The 17,530-nt window shown below is 44.7% G+C and overlaps 1 protein-coding gene across 1 annotated transcript in view; it reads left to right on the top strand.

Moving 5' to 3' along the window:
* Spata16 (spermatogenesis associated 16) overlaps positions 1-17,530 on the top strand; it is a 269,197-nt gene that overhangs the window by 231,819 nt on the left and 19,848 nt on the right. Inside the window, exons 8-9 of the mRNA XM_038348424.1 lie at positions 3,063-3,227; positions 6,452-6,535. Coding sequence (XP_038204352.1) covers positions 3,063-3,227; positions 6,452-6,535 — 249 coding nt within the window. The remainder of the gene's footprint in view (positions 1-3,062; positions 3,228-6,451; positions 6,536-17,530) is intronic.

Here is a 17,530-nt window from a genome sequence, read left to right as displayed (position 1 = left end):
ATGGATAAACAAGGATCATTCTGTTCCTTTACAAGCTATAAATTAAAACATGTCAGCATGTTCCTCGTGGTTTCCAATACTGTTGAATGTCAACTGCTCACACCCCAGCATCCTTACTGTGAGGGCTTTTTTTTTAATCCCCCATCCTCAAGGTTTTAGCCAGACAATAGTGTAGCACACCTTTAATCCCAGCTTTTGGGAGGCAGAGGCAGGTGGATCTGCATGAGTTCAAGGCCAATGGTCTTCAGGTTCCCTGAATTCTTCTCCCTTCGTTAACCTCATCGGCTGCTGTCTGCCTTGAACCTTCTGCTATGTCTGTGCCCCCTGCTAAATGCTTAAGAATTCAAATGATAAAATCTCTTGGGGAAAAAAAGATGCAACTAACCACGTTTTAATACCTTGTTAATTTTACTTTTTATTTCTTCCAGACAGAAGATTTAAAACTGTTTACATGTGTACATTTTAAGGGAACAATAGTATATGCTTCCTATGCATTCCCTGCTTGCAGACAGTGTTTCTATATGTCGTGCCAAGTGGAAATACAGGCCACACATTGGGCTCTGCCTCTCCTAGCATTATGCAGTACCATTTATTTACTCAGCATTTATCAATAATTGCTACTAAATCCAGGCAATTCTCTTCCAGAAGCCTGCGTTTGAACTTGCTATTTGCCTAACCTTCATCGCACCCGGGTGAGGTTTTAGCTTCAATCTTGGCGACTTTATTACCCTCTCTCCAGAAACTAAGGGGCCATTTGATCACTCCTAAGGTCTCACGGGGTGGGGGGTGGGGGGTGGGGGGTGGGGGGAGGGGGTGGGGGGTGGGGGCTAACTCGCTTTGCCAGCACTAAAAGTTTAGGCTAATTCCATCATGTTCCACTATTTCCTTGATTTTTTCTTAAAGCAGCCACATTAAAACCCTCCTGCTGACATCAGATATTGATGTTCGTCTTTTTTCCGCTCAGTCTTTCAAAGCTCTCGTCTCACACATGCGCGACATTGATCTGTAGCCTCCTGGTAGCCAGAACTGCATTTGGTTGTGGGGAGGGGAGGGCTGGGTGACTGTTACCAGCCGTGTAGGTTCTTTCCCCGGGGTCTCATTCATACGGAGAACTTCCTGTTTTGTTATGCACCCAGCAATCGGGCTAACAAAGCACTGTTGCCTTCAACTATTTTTATTTTCCTGATGTTTTGGAAAATTACACTAATAGATTATGTTCCCAAGCAAGCTGCAGTGGATTCTGCTCCCTGATGTTCCCTGCTTATCCGTGCTTCCCTGCAATAGGCCCATTGTTTCCCCTAAGAAGGACAAAGGAAGCCATTCTTCTTTAGAGAGAAAATGCCACTGTTCAGGGACACACCACAGCTGAATGGTGGCTGGCTCTCTGATTGCTTCAGATGAGGGATCTCAAGCCCACCCTGAGGAAGCATCACTCCTGGAAGTTGGTAGATTTTCGTATAAATAATAAGAAACAATAAGTAAAAATGGAGGGCATCACTTGGACCACACAGGTGGCCGTCAGGGAGAAGGAAAGTCAGAAGGCGGGCCTGCCTAACCTCCATCCCTTTGGCAGATTCTAGGGGAGGCCAATTGCACAGGCTTGCTGTCAGTCACAGTGCCGGCCTGACATTTCAGAGTGTCACTTCCTAATTTCAAGTTGAAGTTCAGCCGATCTCTCAGTGATGCTGATTTCTAACAATGGCTTTCTCTTCAGAGGAAAAATCTCTTTTAGAAAGAAATCCCATGTCTCCTTTCAGGGAATCGTCTGATACAGATTCACCAACTAAAATAGTCCCTCTCAAGTAGGAAGCAGAAAAGAAATGATGTCATCTTAAACTCCTGCTTGAGATGCCTGGATATTTGGGCAGGCGCCTACATCATCCTAACGTCGAGGGCTATGCAGCAAAGCCATGGATTCCCTGAGAAGAGTGAAGGCAGTGTGAACTGCCTTCTTAACAGACCCAGGGGCTCTGCCGTAGCTGCTCCAGGAGTCCTGCATGAAGGATAAGGAGGGTACTGGTCACCAGCCTTGCTGTCCCGAGCTCTAGTTGCCAAACGCCTTCAGAACCCAGCTAACACTCAAGCCTTTAAGTTTTGACCATAATGTGCTTCCCATATATGTTTCTTGAAGAGAAACCTGGGGGGGGGGGGGGGGAGTGTATATGCTCTGCCTCTCCTCTCAAGCAGGGCAGTCTGTGTTCAACCTCTCTTCTGGGCCTGTCAGTGACAAACACATAAGAGGCCACCTTATCCTAAGTGGTCCCATCTTTGGGGAACCAGTGAGACACCTGTGTATTCATAAGGGACAAGCACTTCACAAGAGCACAGCACAGTCTACCACAAAATGGTTCGTGTCAGTTGCTGAAGTAGTCCTAGGAGCTAGAGCAAACCGTGTAAGGGGTAGTGTATAAACGGCCCAGGGAGAAATGACAGATGAGGGCAGAGCTAGTTATTCAACTTGCATAAAAAATTTGCATCACTAAGAGAACGGGTAAACTCTTAGTTGGTAGGATGCTGTGACAGACAGTTAAGCCATCTGTAGGGGAGCCCAGGTTAACTCTCAGTCCTGACTGAGAGGACAGCTAGGGGAGCTCAGGTAAACTCTCCGTCCCGACTGAGCTAGCGGAGCCCAGGTGAACTTTCAGTCCTGGTTTTTCCCAAGAGCCTCAACAGCCCTTCTAAGAGCTGCCTTTCATGTATAGCCGCCTCCTTGAAAAAATACAGAGACCATTTCTCAAGTGATAGAATGCACTGGATTCTGTTGCTTTCAAAAGATGTGGATGGATGAGCCAGGTCTGGCGATGCATGCCTTTAACCCCAGCAGAGGTAGTTAAATAGCTGTGTGAATTCAAGACCAGCCTATGTGATGTAGAGAATTCCAGGCCAGTCAGGGCGAGAGAAAGAGAGAGAGAGAGAGAGAGAGAGAGAGAGAGAGAGAGAGAGAGAGAGAGAGAGAGAGAGAGAGAGAGAGAGAGAGAATTTTGTCGCCTCCCTGATTGACTTCAGAGTGGTCTCTTTCTGTGATCTCGTTCTAAAGCATGCCTTCTGCCCTGTGAAACTAGGGGAATTTCCACGCCTGCTCAGGTGTTATGGAGAAGCTGCACTATGCCAGCCTCCTCAGCCGGCTGCAGAGAGTGAAGGAGCAGGCCCAGGTGATCAATCAAGCAATGGCAGAGCTGGCAACCGTCCCTTATCTCCAGGACATCAGTCAACAGGAGGCAGAATTGGTAAGTATTTGTTTCTCTTTGTTTAAGCTTTCACAGGCCCTGAGCCAGCAGAAGACGGATAGGAGCTGAAAAGGCTTGTGGTAATAGATGGTGTCTGAAGGAAGACAGGCCCTCGGCCTGCATTCAGATGGAGACACGGGGAGATGGGAGCAGTCTGGAGCTCCATGGTCACTTTCCTTTTCCTATCTCCCTCCTCCCTCCCTCCCTCCCTCCCTCCCTCCCTCCCTCCTTCCCTCCCTCTCCCTTTCTTTCTCCCTTTGTTTCTTTATTTCTCTTTCTCCCTTTCTACATAGCAACAACCTTGTAATGTATAAAAACATAGAAAAGGGCTCATTATTCATTTTACATATAAAGCTTTTTGTTTCAATTAAAATGAAAGTATGGATATGCGCGCGCGGTGGGTGTCTGTGTGTGTGTGTGTGTGTGTGTGTGTGTGTGTGTGTGTGTATGTGTGTGTGTGCGTGTGTGTGCATGTGTATGCAGAGGCCAGAGGACAAGCTTAGCTGTCTTGCCTTTGCTCAGGCACCTACCACCACTTGTTTTTTACACAGGATTGCTCACTAGTCCAGAGCACACTAAGGAGGCTAGCCTGGCCTAGTCATTAAGCCCCAGGGAGCCACCACTTTCCCAGCTCTGAGATGACAAACAGTGATGGCCAGGCCAAGCTGGTTCTTTTCTTTAACATGCTTTCTAAGGATCAAGTTCAAGTTCTCACACCTGTGAGATGAAGCACTTTAGCAACTGAGCCATCTCTCCACCCCAGATGAAATTCTAATTAATGGTCTCTAAAACTCCAGGATGATCTTGTATGGTCCTCTTCTGTAGAAGAGGCAGAGGAGCAAAACACTTATCTGTATAGAAACCACCCTACAAAATGTCCCTAAGTGTAGGCCTCCTGTGGCATTACCATATACAGTGGAGGCAGCGGTACACACAGTGATAGACTCAGTAAAAGTTTATTTGAGAGAAAAGTGTTTTCTCTATGTGTGTGCGTGCGTGTGTGTGTGTGTGTGTGTGTGTATTTTTGTGTGTGTGTGTGTGTATTTTTTAACTAAATACATTCAGATAACCAGACATTTTACTCTCGCATAGACCAAGTCAAAAACTACTTAAAGAAACAGCTTAGAAACAATCTTCAAACAGATGTGTGTATTCTACTCATAATTAATATTAGAAATCATACCACCTCATTTGAAAAGTAATTATTGAACAGTGTGCTGCCCATTCAAGGAGAAGCCTGGAGAGCCTAATGTGTCCTAGGGAAGGGCTCTTTCCTTTGAAGCTTTAATTGAGAATAGCTAAAACTAATTATAGACTTGAATTGAATTCACAGCACAAGGATGAGAACAGCCCAAACTGATTACCTGTAATTTTCAGATAACTAAAGGAACCCTCCCTCTTTGAGCTCTTACAGACGTAACCAAGAAATGAGCTTCTAGTATTTATAAATTTATCTAGACTTTTTTTAAAGTTTGTTAAATAAATACTGATATCCAGAGTAATGTTATGAAGCACTCTGCCAAGTCCAGTAATAACGCAATGCATACTAAAGATGAGCCCCATGAAATAAGCCTGCTGTTCACGGAATCTGTAAGTCAAATACTGTCTGACCCATCATGGCAGTGTGCAGAAGAATGGTTTGAAAAGCGCTGTGTTCATCTTGCCATTCATGAGGCATTCAACAGTGTGCTGAGTGTGGTGCTTTCAAAGGGCATATTATAACCAATTTTAGATGATTAATTCTCCTGTAAGATAAGAGAAGCAAAGGAAATGTTAATTTGGAAAGGAAAATCTTGACCCTGTCTTCCTAAAAAGCATATTCAAGACAGAAGTAAGAAAAATCCAGAGGAATTCTCTGCTTGTAAGTCTATTGAACCACACCCCTTTGGGGCTCCCTCCCCCCAAGAAATGCTTATATTTCAACATATGCACAAAAGGGCTCAAAACCAACATCACTGAAATGCCTTCTTAATGTATAATTTTTGCAGTAGCTTATGCTTTAGAAAATGGTATTTCATGGGATGATTTCATATTGCATATACTCCCAAAATTTAGAAAGATAGATGGGCCGACATACTGATAGATGATAGACAGACACAGTCAAACAGATATGTGGTTACAACCCCGACATTTGAACAGTCTGTATCGTAGAAGGTTTCATCACATTATGCAACAGATTTTACTTTCCAGTTTTCCAAGTATGGGTTAACCTTAAAAAGTAAATCCCAACCTGATGTAGTAGGGCACCATGGGAACAGCAGAGGCTCAACAGAAGCCTCATGAGTGACTCTGCTCGCTGCCTTCCTGATGAAACTCTACAGCACCAGAGGCCATCGAAGGGCTAGCCTTCAGTCTCACATGTTCTGACACAGCCCACACATGCGCCACGTGATAGAATTTGTTACTAGTTTCTGGCTCAGTGGAGCTTTGAACTTGGGATCCTCCTGCCTCATCCTCCCCATTGCTGTGACTATACTGACTTTGTCTGTTTCTTCTGAGATGCGGTCTCACGTAGACCATGCTGGAAACCCTCTGCTACCTGAGGCTGATCTTGAGCTCGCAGTCCTCCTGCCTCCACCTACCAAGGTCTAGGATGGCAGGCACACACCGCCACTCCTAGCCCATCATATTATTTTCAGTTGGAATATAGCAAATGGCTTCTATTGTAGGCAAAGTGTGCTGTTTCAAAGGGACCTTTAAAAAGGAAGAAGAAGAAGAAGAAGAAAATTAGTTATTTCAAATTTTTTAACAACAGTAAAAGAGTTTAAATGAACAAGAGTCTTTTAAGAGGCAATCAAACAGTGCAGCTTTAGTGCCGTCCTCTGGAGAGCTTTTTCATGATGCCGAGAATTATGATACATTAGCCTCAGGAGAAAACACTAAAACACATTCATGTAATACATGGCATTTCCTGAGAGAATGAACTGCTGCCGTCACTCTTTACTGTCCAAATCTGGTTTTAACAAAACATCAACACTTACTACATTAAACCCTATTTGCTTCCTACAAACTCGGAGGGAGAATCTTTCCATTGTTTCCATATTTTATGTGTAATACTCAGTTCTGACTGAGGCAGCATCGAGGTGATGGTATTCATCGTGGGGAATATGAGCAATAAAATCATCAGCGTACAAATGATTTTTTAATTAGGTTTTAATCTGTGTGTTTAGAGAAGTTATTTCCGTGTGAATTCCATGCTGATAATTTTTATCTCGGTATCACAGCTGCAGTCGCTAATGGCAGACGCCATGGACACCCTTGAAGGAAGAAAGAGCGACAAAGAGCGCGTGTGGAACACAATCCAAAAGGTAAAACTCTGAGCCCAAGGAACACTACATCCCATCCTCAGAGAAAATGTCCACCTTGGGTCCAATCTGCTTAGGAGATAAAAAAGGAGAGAGGAAAGCAGTCCCTGGGGTGGTTTCCGTTCTGCCTTCTTTGTGAAGTGAATGCAGTCGAAAGAACTAGAAATTCAAGCAAAACCAGTGACAGATTTGTTTAACTTTTCCCCATGCACCTTGGTCCTCATGCCCTCCACCCTTCCTGACCATGATCCTTTTCATTTTCTATGTAAACCGTCTGCTTCTTCATTATTTGTAATGGTATTTTAAAAATCTTTTCCTTGGAATTTTCACTGATTTTTTTCAACTACTTTTTTGTCTTTGTCTTTGTTTTTATTTTTGTTTGTTTGTTTATCTGTCACTCACTTGGGAAACACATCCTGGCTCAGGCTCCATGATCTTGCACTTTGGTGGTTGGAGTAGGGGAGAAACACTAGGGCTCGTCACTGGTGACCAGGACAACATCCACAGGTTGTCCCCAGGTCCTGGAAGACTTGTGTGACACTGTAGAACTGTCTGAAGGTGTTGGCAATGCTTCCCTCCAGCTTTCCCTAGGTAATACATTCTGATTGCTCTACTTCCCATTCATTCTCCTCCCATCCTGCTGTGGGATCCTGAGATCAGGAAACAAAAGGAACAAAGCAAAGAAGTCATCGGTCAATCCATCCGGGAGGGACTCTCGGAATCTGAGGGGACCTGTGCTCGGAAATCAACTTGAAACTCTGAAAATATACATGAAAAACAAAATCCACAGAATTCATAGATGTTTGAGTATCAGGGCTACCTTGCTGGGCAGGAACAGTGCGGCTACATGAATGGCTGTGAACAACATGCTTTCATAACTTGTAGAAACAAATGAGAATATCCTGGTCGGAGAGATCAGAGATCAGGAGAGCAGATTTATGATTGTGGTATTTTTAGAACATTCAAAAATTAATGTTCGTTACCCAGGTGAAATGAGAAATTTGGAAGTTGGGGAAATACCTTACTTGGTAAAGTGCTTGAGTATGTGGACATGAGATCAATTCCCAGATCCCACATTAAAAACAAACAAACAAACAAAATACCCTTTGTGTTGGTGAACACTTGTTACCCTGGGGAAGGAGAGGTGGAGACAGGCAGATCCCTGGGACTCAGAGACCATCCAGTCTAGCTTACTTTGTGAGCTTCAAGTCAGTGAAAGCCCTGTCTGTCTCCAAAAAAGGTGGCTGGCACCTGAAGAATGGCACCCTGACCACCACATGCCTACACACACATACACACAAACTTTCCAAACAGAGTGAAAAACATGCGCCAAGAATACAGAGAAATCATAAGTATTGTTACTTTTCCGTCAGTGTAATGAAACACATCGACCCAGGCAACTTACAAGAGAAAGCATTTAACTGGGGGCTCGCTTACAGTTTCAGAGGGTTAGTCCATGATCATCATGGCAGGAAGCATGGTGGCAGGCAGAAAGCCATGATGCTGATCTGCAGGTAACAGAGAGAGACTGAATCAGTCTGTCATGGGATTTTGAAACCTCAAGGCCCAACCCCAGTGGCACACCTCCAGCAAGGCCACACTGCTTAATTCTTTCCAAACAGTTCTATTATTATTGTATTATATGTATTATTACAGTTATTAACTAGTGAATAAGCATTCAGACATATGAGCCAAGATAGGGCCATTCGCATTCAAACCACCACAGCAATTTATAGACTTATTGGGGCTTGTGGTTTCAAAGGGAGAGGAAGCCACGGCCATGACAGAAATGAACATGGCAGCAGACAGGAAGGCATGGGCTGGGACGGCAGCTGAGAGCTCACATCACAATGACAGGAGTCTTTAGAAACCTCAGTCTGTCCCCATTGTGATGGCTATTCTTAGCTATCAACTTGATTACTTCTGAAATTAACTATAACCCAAAACCAGAGGACACACCTCACCTATGAGGATTTCTGTTTGATATGAAGTGGGGAGATCTACTTCTAATATGGATCTTTGAGGTAGGAAGACACACCTTTAATCCAGATGTTTAACCCAGATCTCATCTTGGTCACACCTTCTGCTGGAAGCCTATATAAGGCCATGGACAAAGGAAGCTTTTGTGCTGTTCCTGCTTCTTCTTGCCTCACTAGCAAGCCCATCCTTTCACTGGCATCGTGCCTACCTCTATGAAATTCTATGAAGACAAAGTGAGACACCCAGCCTCGTGGACTGAGTGACTACTGGACTCTCGGACTTTCCATTCACAGTCAGTCATTGTTGGGTTAGCTGGGCACAGCGTGTAAGTCATTCTAATAAATCCCTTTCTCACATCTGTGTATTATACATTATATATTAGCTATATTATGAGAGAGTGATTCTATAAGTTCTGTTATTCTAGACAGCCCTAACTATTACACCCCAGAGACATACCTCCTCCCACAAAGCCACACCTCCTAATCCTTCCCAAACAGTTCTGCCAACTGAGTACTAAGTATCCAAATATTTGAGCTTCTGAGAACCATTCCTACTCAAAGCATCACAGCATGCATATCTGCAAGCAAAACTCTCAACATAAAGAAAAATAAAGAATGGTACTGAGATGTTTGCTTGAGCAAAAAGGCGGGGCTAAAGATAGGCCTTCTGAGGCCATTTACCAAGGGAAGAACCTTTCACATGGGAAGCTTCTGGCTAAGAGTGTAAACTGCACTGGAGGGGGAAGCCACACCAGGGAGCTGAGTGAGAATTTAATAGAAGAGGTAAAGGCACCTGCTGCCCAGACTGACAGCTGAGTTCGATTTCAGGGAGCTGCATGGTGGAAATGGAGAACTGACTCCTGTGAAGGCTACACGCATGTGTGGTACATGTGTGTGCAGAGGCAGGTGCACACGCATGTCATGGTACATGTGTGTGCAGAGGCTGGTGGAGTGGGGTGCAAGAGAATGCAGGGGAGAGAGAGAAATGAAATTTTTAAATGAATAATGATGAATTTGTTAATTAAGAAACTGACAAGGTAAGGGAGAAAATAAAGAAAACCGGTACCATCCCGTTGAGCTGGAGATTCGAGAGATGAGTTGCAGAGACTAACTCTGAGAAGTTTGCATTAGAAATCTGTTAAGGTGCTGCTCTGTCACTCCTGGATCTCTGAAGGAGAAGGGGGTTTTAGAAGGGCTGGACACAGGACTTTGAGGAGGATCCGCTAAGCCACAGATAACTGAAGTGACGAGGGGTTCAGTGAACTTGGAGGGATTCTGTAGCTTCTGCAAAAACTAGCTTCAGAAACAGTATGTGTTTCTGTACTGGGGATGGCTTTTCTGAAGAGGTGTTCACAGGAAAACGGGAGCAAACGGATGGCAGAGAGGCAGGAGTGGGCGAGTGTCTCCTGTTGACACGGACTAACAGCTGGCAAAGCAGAGATGGGGTGTGCAGAGAATGAACCTCTCATATCATATCTCAACTCATATCACAACTGCCATAAGAAGTGGCCTCCAAGTAAAGAGAATACAGGTTTAGAACGAAGTAGATTGACCCTGGGTGCTGTCGAGATGCCCATGGGAAATATGGAGCCTCACATTCTGGATAAACACTGAATGAAGGTGACAAGGGATGAGGAGAAAAGGGGAAGACAAGAAGGAAGGAGGTGCCAGTCACGCCTTACTCCAGAGGTATAAGTTTCTAGGCCCTTGGCCAGGTAATAGTAATGAAATCATCTGTGTGGCTGTCACTGCTAAGGGAGACCATATAAAGAGAAGAGGGAATTGTGAAGGGCACACTTCAAACTGCTGAAGAGAAACCTGCGGAGGAGAGCAAGGGCTCACAGAGAGAATTAGAGCTGGAGAGGAAGGAAACTCAATACTGAAGAGTCAGCAGAATAACTACCGTTTCTCCTGGCTATACAAATAACTTTAGAACAGGGATCAGCAGAGCACACGCTGCAGATCGCATTCAGCACAGCACCTATTTCTTTTGGGAAGTTCATTGCCACAGCCATGCCATTCGTTTACGTGTGGTCTGGGTCAACCTGGCCACTGTAACGACTCAGTCAAAACTGTCTAGCTGCGTGAAGTTACCAACAGTACACCTCCCAGAAATATGTGCATCCTTTGTAAATGTAAGTATTTACAATGACAAATCCAAGTACTCACAGAGCCATACCCCAATGAGTAAACCCTAGGGCCAGGCCAGAAAGAGGAAAGACAGATAACATTTTTCTGTGTCTTTTGAAAATGCTTCATGCACATTCTAATACAAGAATGAGTATAGCGGCTGGAGAGATAGCTCAGTGGTTAAGAGCACTGTTTGTTCTTCCAGAGGATCAGCGCTTACTTCCCAGTACCCGATTCCAGTTCCAGGGGATCTAACACCCATTGGCAAAATACCAATGTATGTAAAATAAAAATAAATAAATTTTAAAAAGAAAAGAAAAGAAAATGCTTCTTGCACTTGGCTGTAAGCTACTCTCATGGTGCCTGTGTTCATGGGCACGCCTAGCCTGTTGTTTCTTACTTTGTCCCTACATCAGCTGTATGTGCTGTGTAACAAACAACCCTAAGTGCAGCAAATTAAAAAAACAAAAACAAAAAACTACTGTCTCTCAGCCCAATACACTGATCAGACTCTGTGGCAGTTCTCAAAACTTCTCCCACCTGGTTCAACCTTAGGGCTTGTGAAGGTCTGTGAAGGTTCCAAGATGGCTGTCTCACATCCTCGCAGTTCACACTGGTCCACAGAGACAGTTGCCTGCACGTAGGTCTCCTGTGTGAAATGGGCTTCCAGACGGCATCTAACTTGGTGCCAAGAGGACAATCTAAAAGAAGGAAGTGAATGCATTCGGTCTTTAAGAGCAACTTTCTACATCAGCTTCTGCCATACTGCGCTGATGGGAACAGTCACAGGCCAGCCTAGACATAAATGGTAAGAAGACCAGATTCCATTACCAAGGAGATGATGGTGACCATCTCAGAGACAAGGCACAGCAGCAGAGGGGCTCTGTATCCTGGGCTCGAAAACATACCTTCAAGCACACAGGAGTCAGGTAGACAGTGAAGTCCAGGCCCCCACACTACACACCCAACCAGCGGGCATCTAGAAAGACTCGCTGGTAAGCAGTCAGTCTTTCCAAATCAAAAGCCCCAGCAATGGTTGTGGCTTTCTAAATAGAAGCTCCTGAGAGATCTTTAGGAAGATGCGAATGGGAAAGAGCAGGGTGCCAAATTCTTCCCAAGGGCTTTTAATTTGGCTAATGCGCCTCTCCAGAGGATGATGGCATCACTCTCAGACAATTCCAGTAACAAATAAGTAATTTCCTTTTACTGCTACAGAGTTAATTTGTGTATGCAGGAAAAAAAATAATTAAAAAAAAAACCTAGTTGTACAAGCTGCACTGTGTTGTGAGCTCACTGGGAGCCGATATCAACGTCGCCACCTCTAAGATCTGTTATCTGGAATAGAAACAGCTGTTGTACCTAATGAAAACACTTGAAATTTTCATCTGAAGCAGCAGAATTATGGCAGAAGCGGCTCATTCTGCACAGTTAAAGGGTCTGTCAGAATCCCCATTACTTCACAGTTTCCTGGGCTCCACGTTGTTATAGGTCTATAAACAACAACAACAACAACAAGCAGACAAACTCATCAGGCTGCGACGCTGCACCCGACTCCTGAGCACTGACCTCCTGGCTGTGCCTTGTTTCTTCTGGTTCCCCAGAAACAACCACGTTTGCCCCCACTCCCTGGGATTAAAACACATTCTTCACAGAGTCGGGGGGAGTGATGGTGGTTTGGGACTGACTCTGTAAAGTAGTTCTTTCCAGTAACTACGTCAAGATTAAGATACATTATTGTTGGTTTGGTGATGCAAATACAAAACCGGGCAAGTTACATTTTAAAAATAGCGAGGATTTCCTTATGTCGGAAGAACCAGTCTACGGTGTGGTTAAGGACATCACACATTGTTCACTCTGATTCTGTAACAGTAGTGCCTGGGGAGGAAAACTGTTTCTGAACATCCTGCTAAAATCTCTCTGACACCTTCCTCATTCAAGTGAAGAGCAAAATATTCACTTGGCTTTCATCCTCTCAAACATCATCCTGGATCTTTGAGACTCATTCCTGAAAAATCGGTGCCCTCTTACTATCCGCAGCCTACTTAAGTAGGCAATAAATCACCTAAAATTATAGAATATGTTATAAGGTAAAATGGCGGGGCTTGATAGGAAAATGGAAGGTGCCCAATACAGAAGAAAATTGTGCCTATCCCGGACAGAACTCATTCACTTTTAGTACGGGAAGAAAATTGTGCCTATCCCAGACAGAACTCATTCATTTTTAGTACGGGAAGCAGCAAGCGTGAGACACTAAGGTGGAGTGTGCGCTCCCAGTTATCAGTGATCAGCTATGGCAAATCAACTACTGAGAAACAGTATGAAATATGATAGAGCGCTTTATTAAAAGTAAACACACTTGAAAGCTGCCAGGACAAGAGTGGGCTAAAGGAGCAAAGGAGAGCAAGGCATCGTAGTCGCTTTTTGATTGTGGTGATGAGCACCAGGGCCAAGGCAGCTTACAGAAGAAAGAGTTTATGGGGTGCTAACAGTTTCAAAGGCTGAGTCCATGGCCATCCTGGCAGGGAGAATGGCAGCAGGCATTGGTGCGGGTGCTATGCCTGAGGGCTAACACGCTTATCCACCAGTAGGGAGCAGACAGAGGCAGATACTCCTCCCACAAGGCCATACCTCCTAATCCTTCTCAAACAACTCTAATGAGTAGAATTATATAGTAGTCTGTGGAGGCCATTCTCATGCAAACCACCATCCCCCAGGAAAGGTTATTACAGCGATCCAGGAGAGGAAAGGGAAGCCCAAGCCTCAGGCCTAGGTGGGAACAATGTGAGCTTTCATCTTCTCCTTAGAAGGCAATGGCTTAAAGAGAGACCAGTGCACAAAAGAAACACAATTCCTGCCTGTGTTACTCCTCTCAAAGCTGGGACTGGAGCATGTTAAGGGGTGAGATTTATTTTGTCTGACAGTCTGAGAGTACCAATCATCCTGGCGGGGAAGGCACAGCGGCAGGAGGATGGGTGGTTGGACACACTGTGTCCACAGTCAGAGACAGAGAGGATCACCGGTGTCCCACCTGCCTTTTTGCTTGCTCGGTCCAGGACTCAGTTCCCTAGAGTAGTACCACCCACACTCAGAGTGATTGTCCCCATTTAATCCTCCCTGGAGAACCCTCCCAGATATGCCCAGAGCTGTGTCTCCTAAGCAGTCAAGTTGAAAATGAAGACTGACTATCACACATTCTGAACTAATAAACAATTTGGAGACAAACCAGACATCACAAATTAGGGCAAGAGGCAATTTTCTTTCTCTGGGTCTCAGTTTCCTAACCCACAGAATAAGACTGGGCTAGAAAAGTCTAAACCTTTCCCCAGCTCTGAACAAATAGATCTCTTGAAAGCCAAATCACCAAAATCAAAGAATAGACAATTTATTGAATTCTTATGGACCATTATGCATACCAACTCATTAATCTTCACCAAGTAAAAAATATAATTCATTAAATAGAGGAATCCAGCAGGTTGCCCAAACTCACATGGCCAGTAAGTAACACAAGCCATGGCTTAAGCTGACTTGGGCTTCTGAAACCTCTGTGATGGAAGCCCAGGACACGTGACACCTGAAGAACTCAACATTGTGTCCGCATTCACGTGTGAGGCCAGGTGTGGGGTCAGGGTAGCCGCTAAACAAAGAGGAATCTGGCTAAGGGTCTTCAGTTCTCAGATTCTTTCAATCTAAGCTAAAGAAGTTACTATGAAGTTTTTGGTTTAGTCTAGCATTACAGTTAATTGACTTTGGGGCTGGAAATATGATTCAGTGGGTAAATTGCTATCCAAACAAGCATGGAGATCGGAGTTCAAATCCCCAGAGCCCACATAGTTTGGTCCTAAGAAGAGACGGAAGGTGGTCACAGGAAAATCCCTGGAAGCCCTTTGGCCTGACAAGCACAGTGACAAAAACCAGAGATAATGTCTCAAACGAAGTGTAGCTCAAGGACCAACACTCTCCTCGTGCTTGCTACGGCACGCATTTACACAACCAATAAGCACACGAATACATATACACACTAAATAAATCAGAAAATTAGCTAATTAATTGACTCTTATATAGGCTCCTCCTCCTTGATGTGTAGTTTTCTGTCATGAGACACTGAACCTCAAGTCACCACCTTCTGAGAACCCCAATATGCCTTCCCCCCACTTTTAGGTCTGGCAGTTTTGCTGTTTACCACTGAATCCTTAAGTCCACTAAAGTTGGATGCTTTTTTAAGATTTTATTTTTAAGTATGCAGATATACGTGTCTCTGTGTGGGTCTGTGCACATGAGCAGAGGTACCCACCGAGGCCAGCAAAGGTCGTCAGGTTCCCCTGGAGCTGGAGCTGGGAGTCATCTGATATGTGCAATATGTGACATTAACCACTCAGCCGTCTCTCCAGCCCCTCCACTGAGGTTTTATGAAGGAGCCTAACCAGAGAAATAGAAGGGGATATGAAAAAAAGCTTGATATTAAGTTGGCACATCCGATTTCTTCTCACTATAAATCCAAGAGGTAAACAGTGCACAAGGAAAAGTTGTTCTCTCAGTGCATACAAAGCCGAATGTCCCAATGAGATCAGAATTCAGCCTGCTCTAACATACTGTCTTATTCTTCTGTCTCTGGCTCACTCATCTGAGGCTAAATGAGGGAAATACACTTTGATATTTCAGAAGCAATGAGAGAAGTTTCCTCAGCTATAACCTGAGACCTGTGAGCTTTCACAAGAAGTAGTCTTGAAGTGGGAAGACACTTTAAAATTCATGTAGTATTACAAAATGCAGTGAACTTCAATGAATCCAGCAAACAGAGTGCATGCATGTCCTCGAAATATCCATACGAAGGTACATTTGCATTTTTATATTCCTTTTTATCTCAAAGCCTTCATGTTCACACCAGCCCATTGTCATCCCAGAAATGGCATTCATAGGTATACTCGCTGGTCCTTTGAAGATGAGCGTGTGATGGGCTAGGTGACCCAGCAACTCAGTTCTGTTGCAGACCTGGTACAGGCAGAGCAGAGGTGCGTGAATACAGATTGGGAGGTGGGGCAGGGGCAATTGGCTGAGGAGAAAAACCGAGCAAACTGCAGCCTTTTATTTATTTGCTGCATCAGCATTCAATCCTGAGTCCTCGCGGAGGCTCCTCGGGGAGAGATCACCAACACAGCACCATCTCTCATCAGCCAGTCCGCAGGGCTGACTAATGCACGGTGGGCCAGGAGTTTTGTGAATGTTCTTGTCTTTTCCGAGACTCGGCAGTGGTGCCGGTCATTCACAGAGCAGTGAGTCCTGCAATCAGGCTTTCCCTGTGTGTCTTGCCCTTTAAAACATCTCTGCAGATGTTTTTGCAATTTGACTGTGAATCTCGCAACTGCTGGGTATGGCTGTCCTCATTAGCATATCCATATTCCATTGTGGTGTGAGCTCTGAACACAGCTAAGCAATTCTGTCCACTGCCTCGTGCAGGCCGTGTGGGAAGTCTCCATGCACTTGTCACTAGCTATGTTGGGAAGGGAAGGAACAGCAGGAAGAGACAAGACCAAAAACTCTGCAGGATAAATAGCTACAATTTGAAATCAACAAATTCTATGTCTACAGGCTTCCAGGCACTGAAGCCTTACAGAAGCTCATGGTTACCATCAGAAGCCAAACTTTTGGACAAAGATACCATGACTATACCGAGGAAAGCCGGAAGCCTTGGTTCTTACCTGCTGCCATCACAGACCAGAGCCCAGCTGCAGATGGTGAAACCTGGCTGTCACTGAAGTCAGTGGCTCTCCCCTTGTCTGTAGAGTTAGTTTGTTGCCTTGGTCCGCTTTCCATGACGCTAACAAAACATAGAAGCTTTGTTTAGGCTCGCAGTGTCAGAGGTCTTAGTCCATGGATGCTCGGCTCTGTTGCTTGTCGATTACGGTAGCAGCACCACAGAGGCTCTCTGTTCACATGGTGGTAGCTGGAAAGAAAAGAGAAAGCCAGGAAAGACCGGAAGAGGTTAGGGCTCCAATCTCCCTTCAAGGGCACACTCCTAATGCCCTAACTCCTGCACACTCTGCCCCACCCCTGAAGACTTTACCACCTCTGTGTAACACAGCACCTGAGCCTATAAGAGACAGTCTAGATTCCAACAATGGCCTTTTCTCACGCTATTCCTGGCAGTACTGTTTTGTACCTCATTTTCTACCAAAGCTCAGCTTTGCCTCCAAACCAGTGAAGCTCCCTTGATTGGCTGAAGATGGCACCCTCTAAACCTTTGACTACTTGACAGGACATTTTTGCAGCAGATCATCATGTGGCCCTCATCTAAGGAGCTCAAGCCCAGGAGTGCGGCCATTTCTAAACAGGATTACAAGTGACGTCACAGCCAGCCTGCCGTCACTCAAATGAACCTAGCGAAATACTCCTATCCAACTGACCATCTTAGGCTAACTGAAGTGTATCTTAGTTAACTACTATAATCAGTCAGAAGAGGCTTGTAAAATTTATTACAGAAAATAAAGCTAATACTGATGATGATAAATATTGGCAGTGGAGATTATTGATCTCGTGATATACCACACATGCGACAGCGTTGTAACATCTAAGGATGGAGAAGGTGCTATACCACACATCCGATAGCATTGTAACGTCTAAGGATTGCAACAACCTCATGACACAGCTGTCACAGTGTTTCTGTGAGGACGAGGAAAAGAGCATTGTAAAATTAACCAGAAAATAATCCCAAATCTGCACTTCATGATTTGATTAGGACTTGAGGCAAAGTCCTGCTCCTCGTCTCAGGCTGAAACATTTATGCTAAAATAAGGGTGCCAAAGAACATTGCCTACTCCAAGTAGAATTGAACCAGTTCTTCAAAAGCAGCCAATGATTGCAGCTTTGATTCTTGCCTTGGCTGAGTGGATGG

The sequence above is a fragment of the Arvicola amphibius genome, chromosome 11 (genome assembly GCF_903992535.2).
Source record: "Arvicola amphibius chromosome 11, mArvAmp1.2, whole genome shotgun sequence".
Lineage (NCBI taxonomy): Eukaryota > Metazoa > Chordata > Mammalia > Rodentia > Cricetidae > Arvicola > Arvicola amphibius.
Note: the sequence above shows the minus strand (reverse complement) of the source record. Positions and strands in the feature narration are given on the sequence as shown.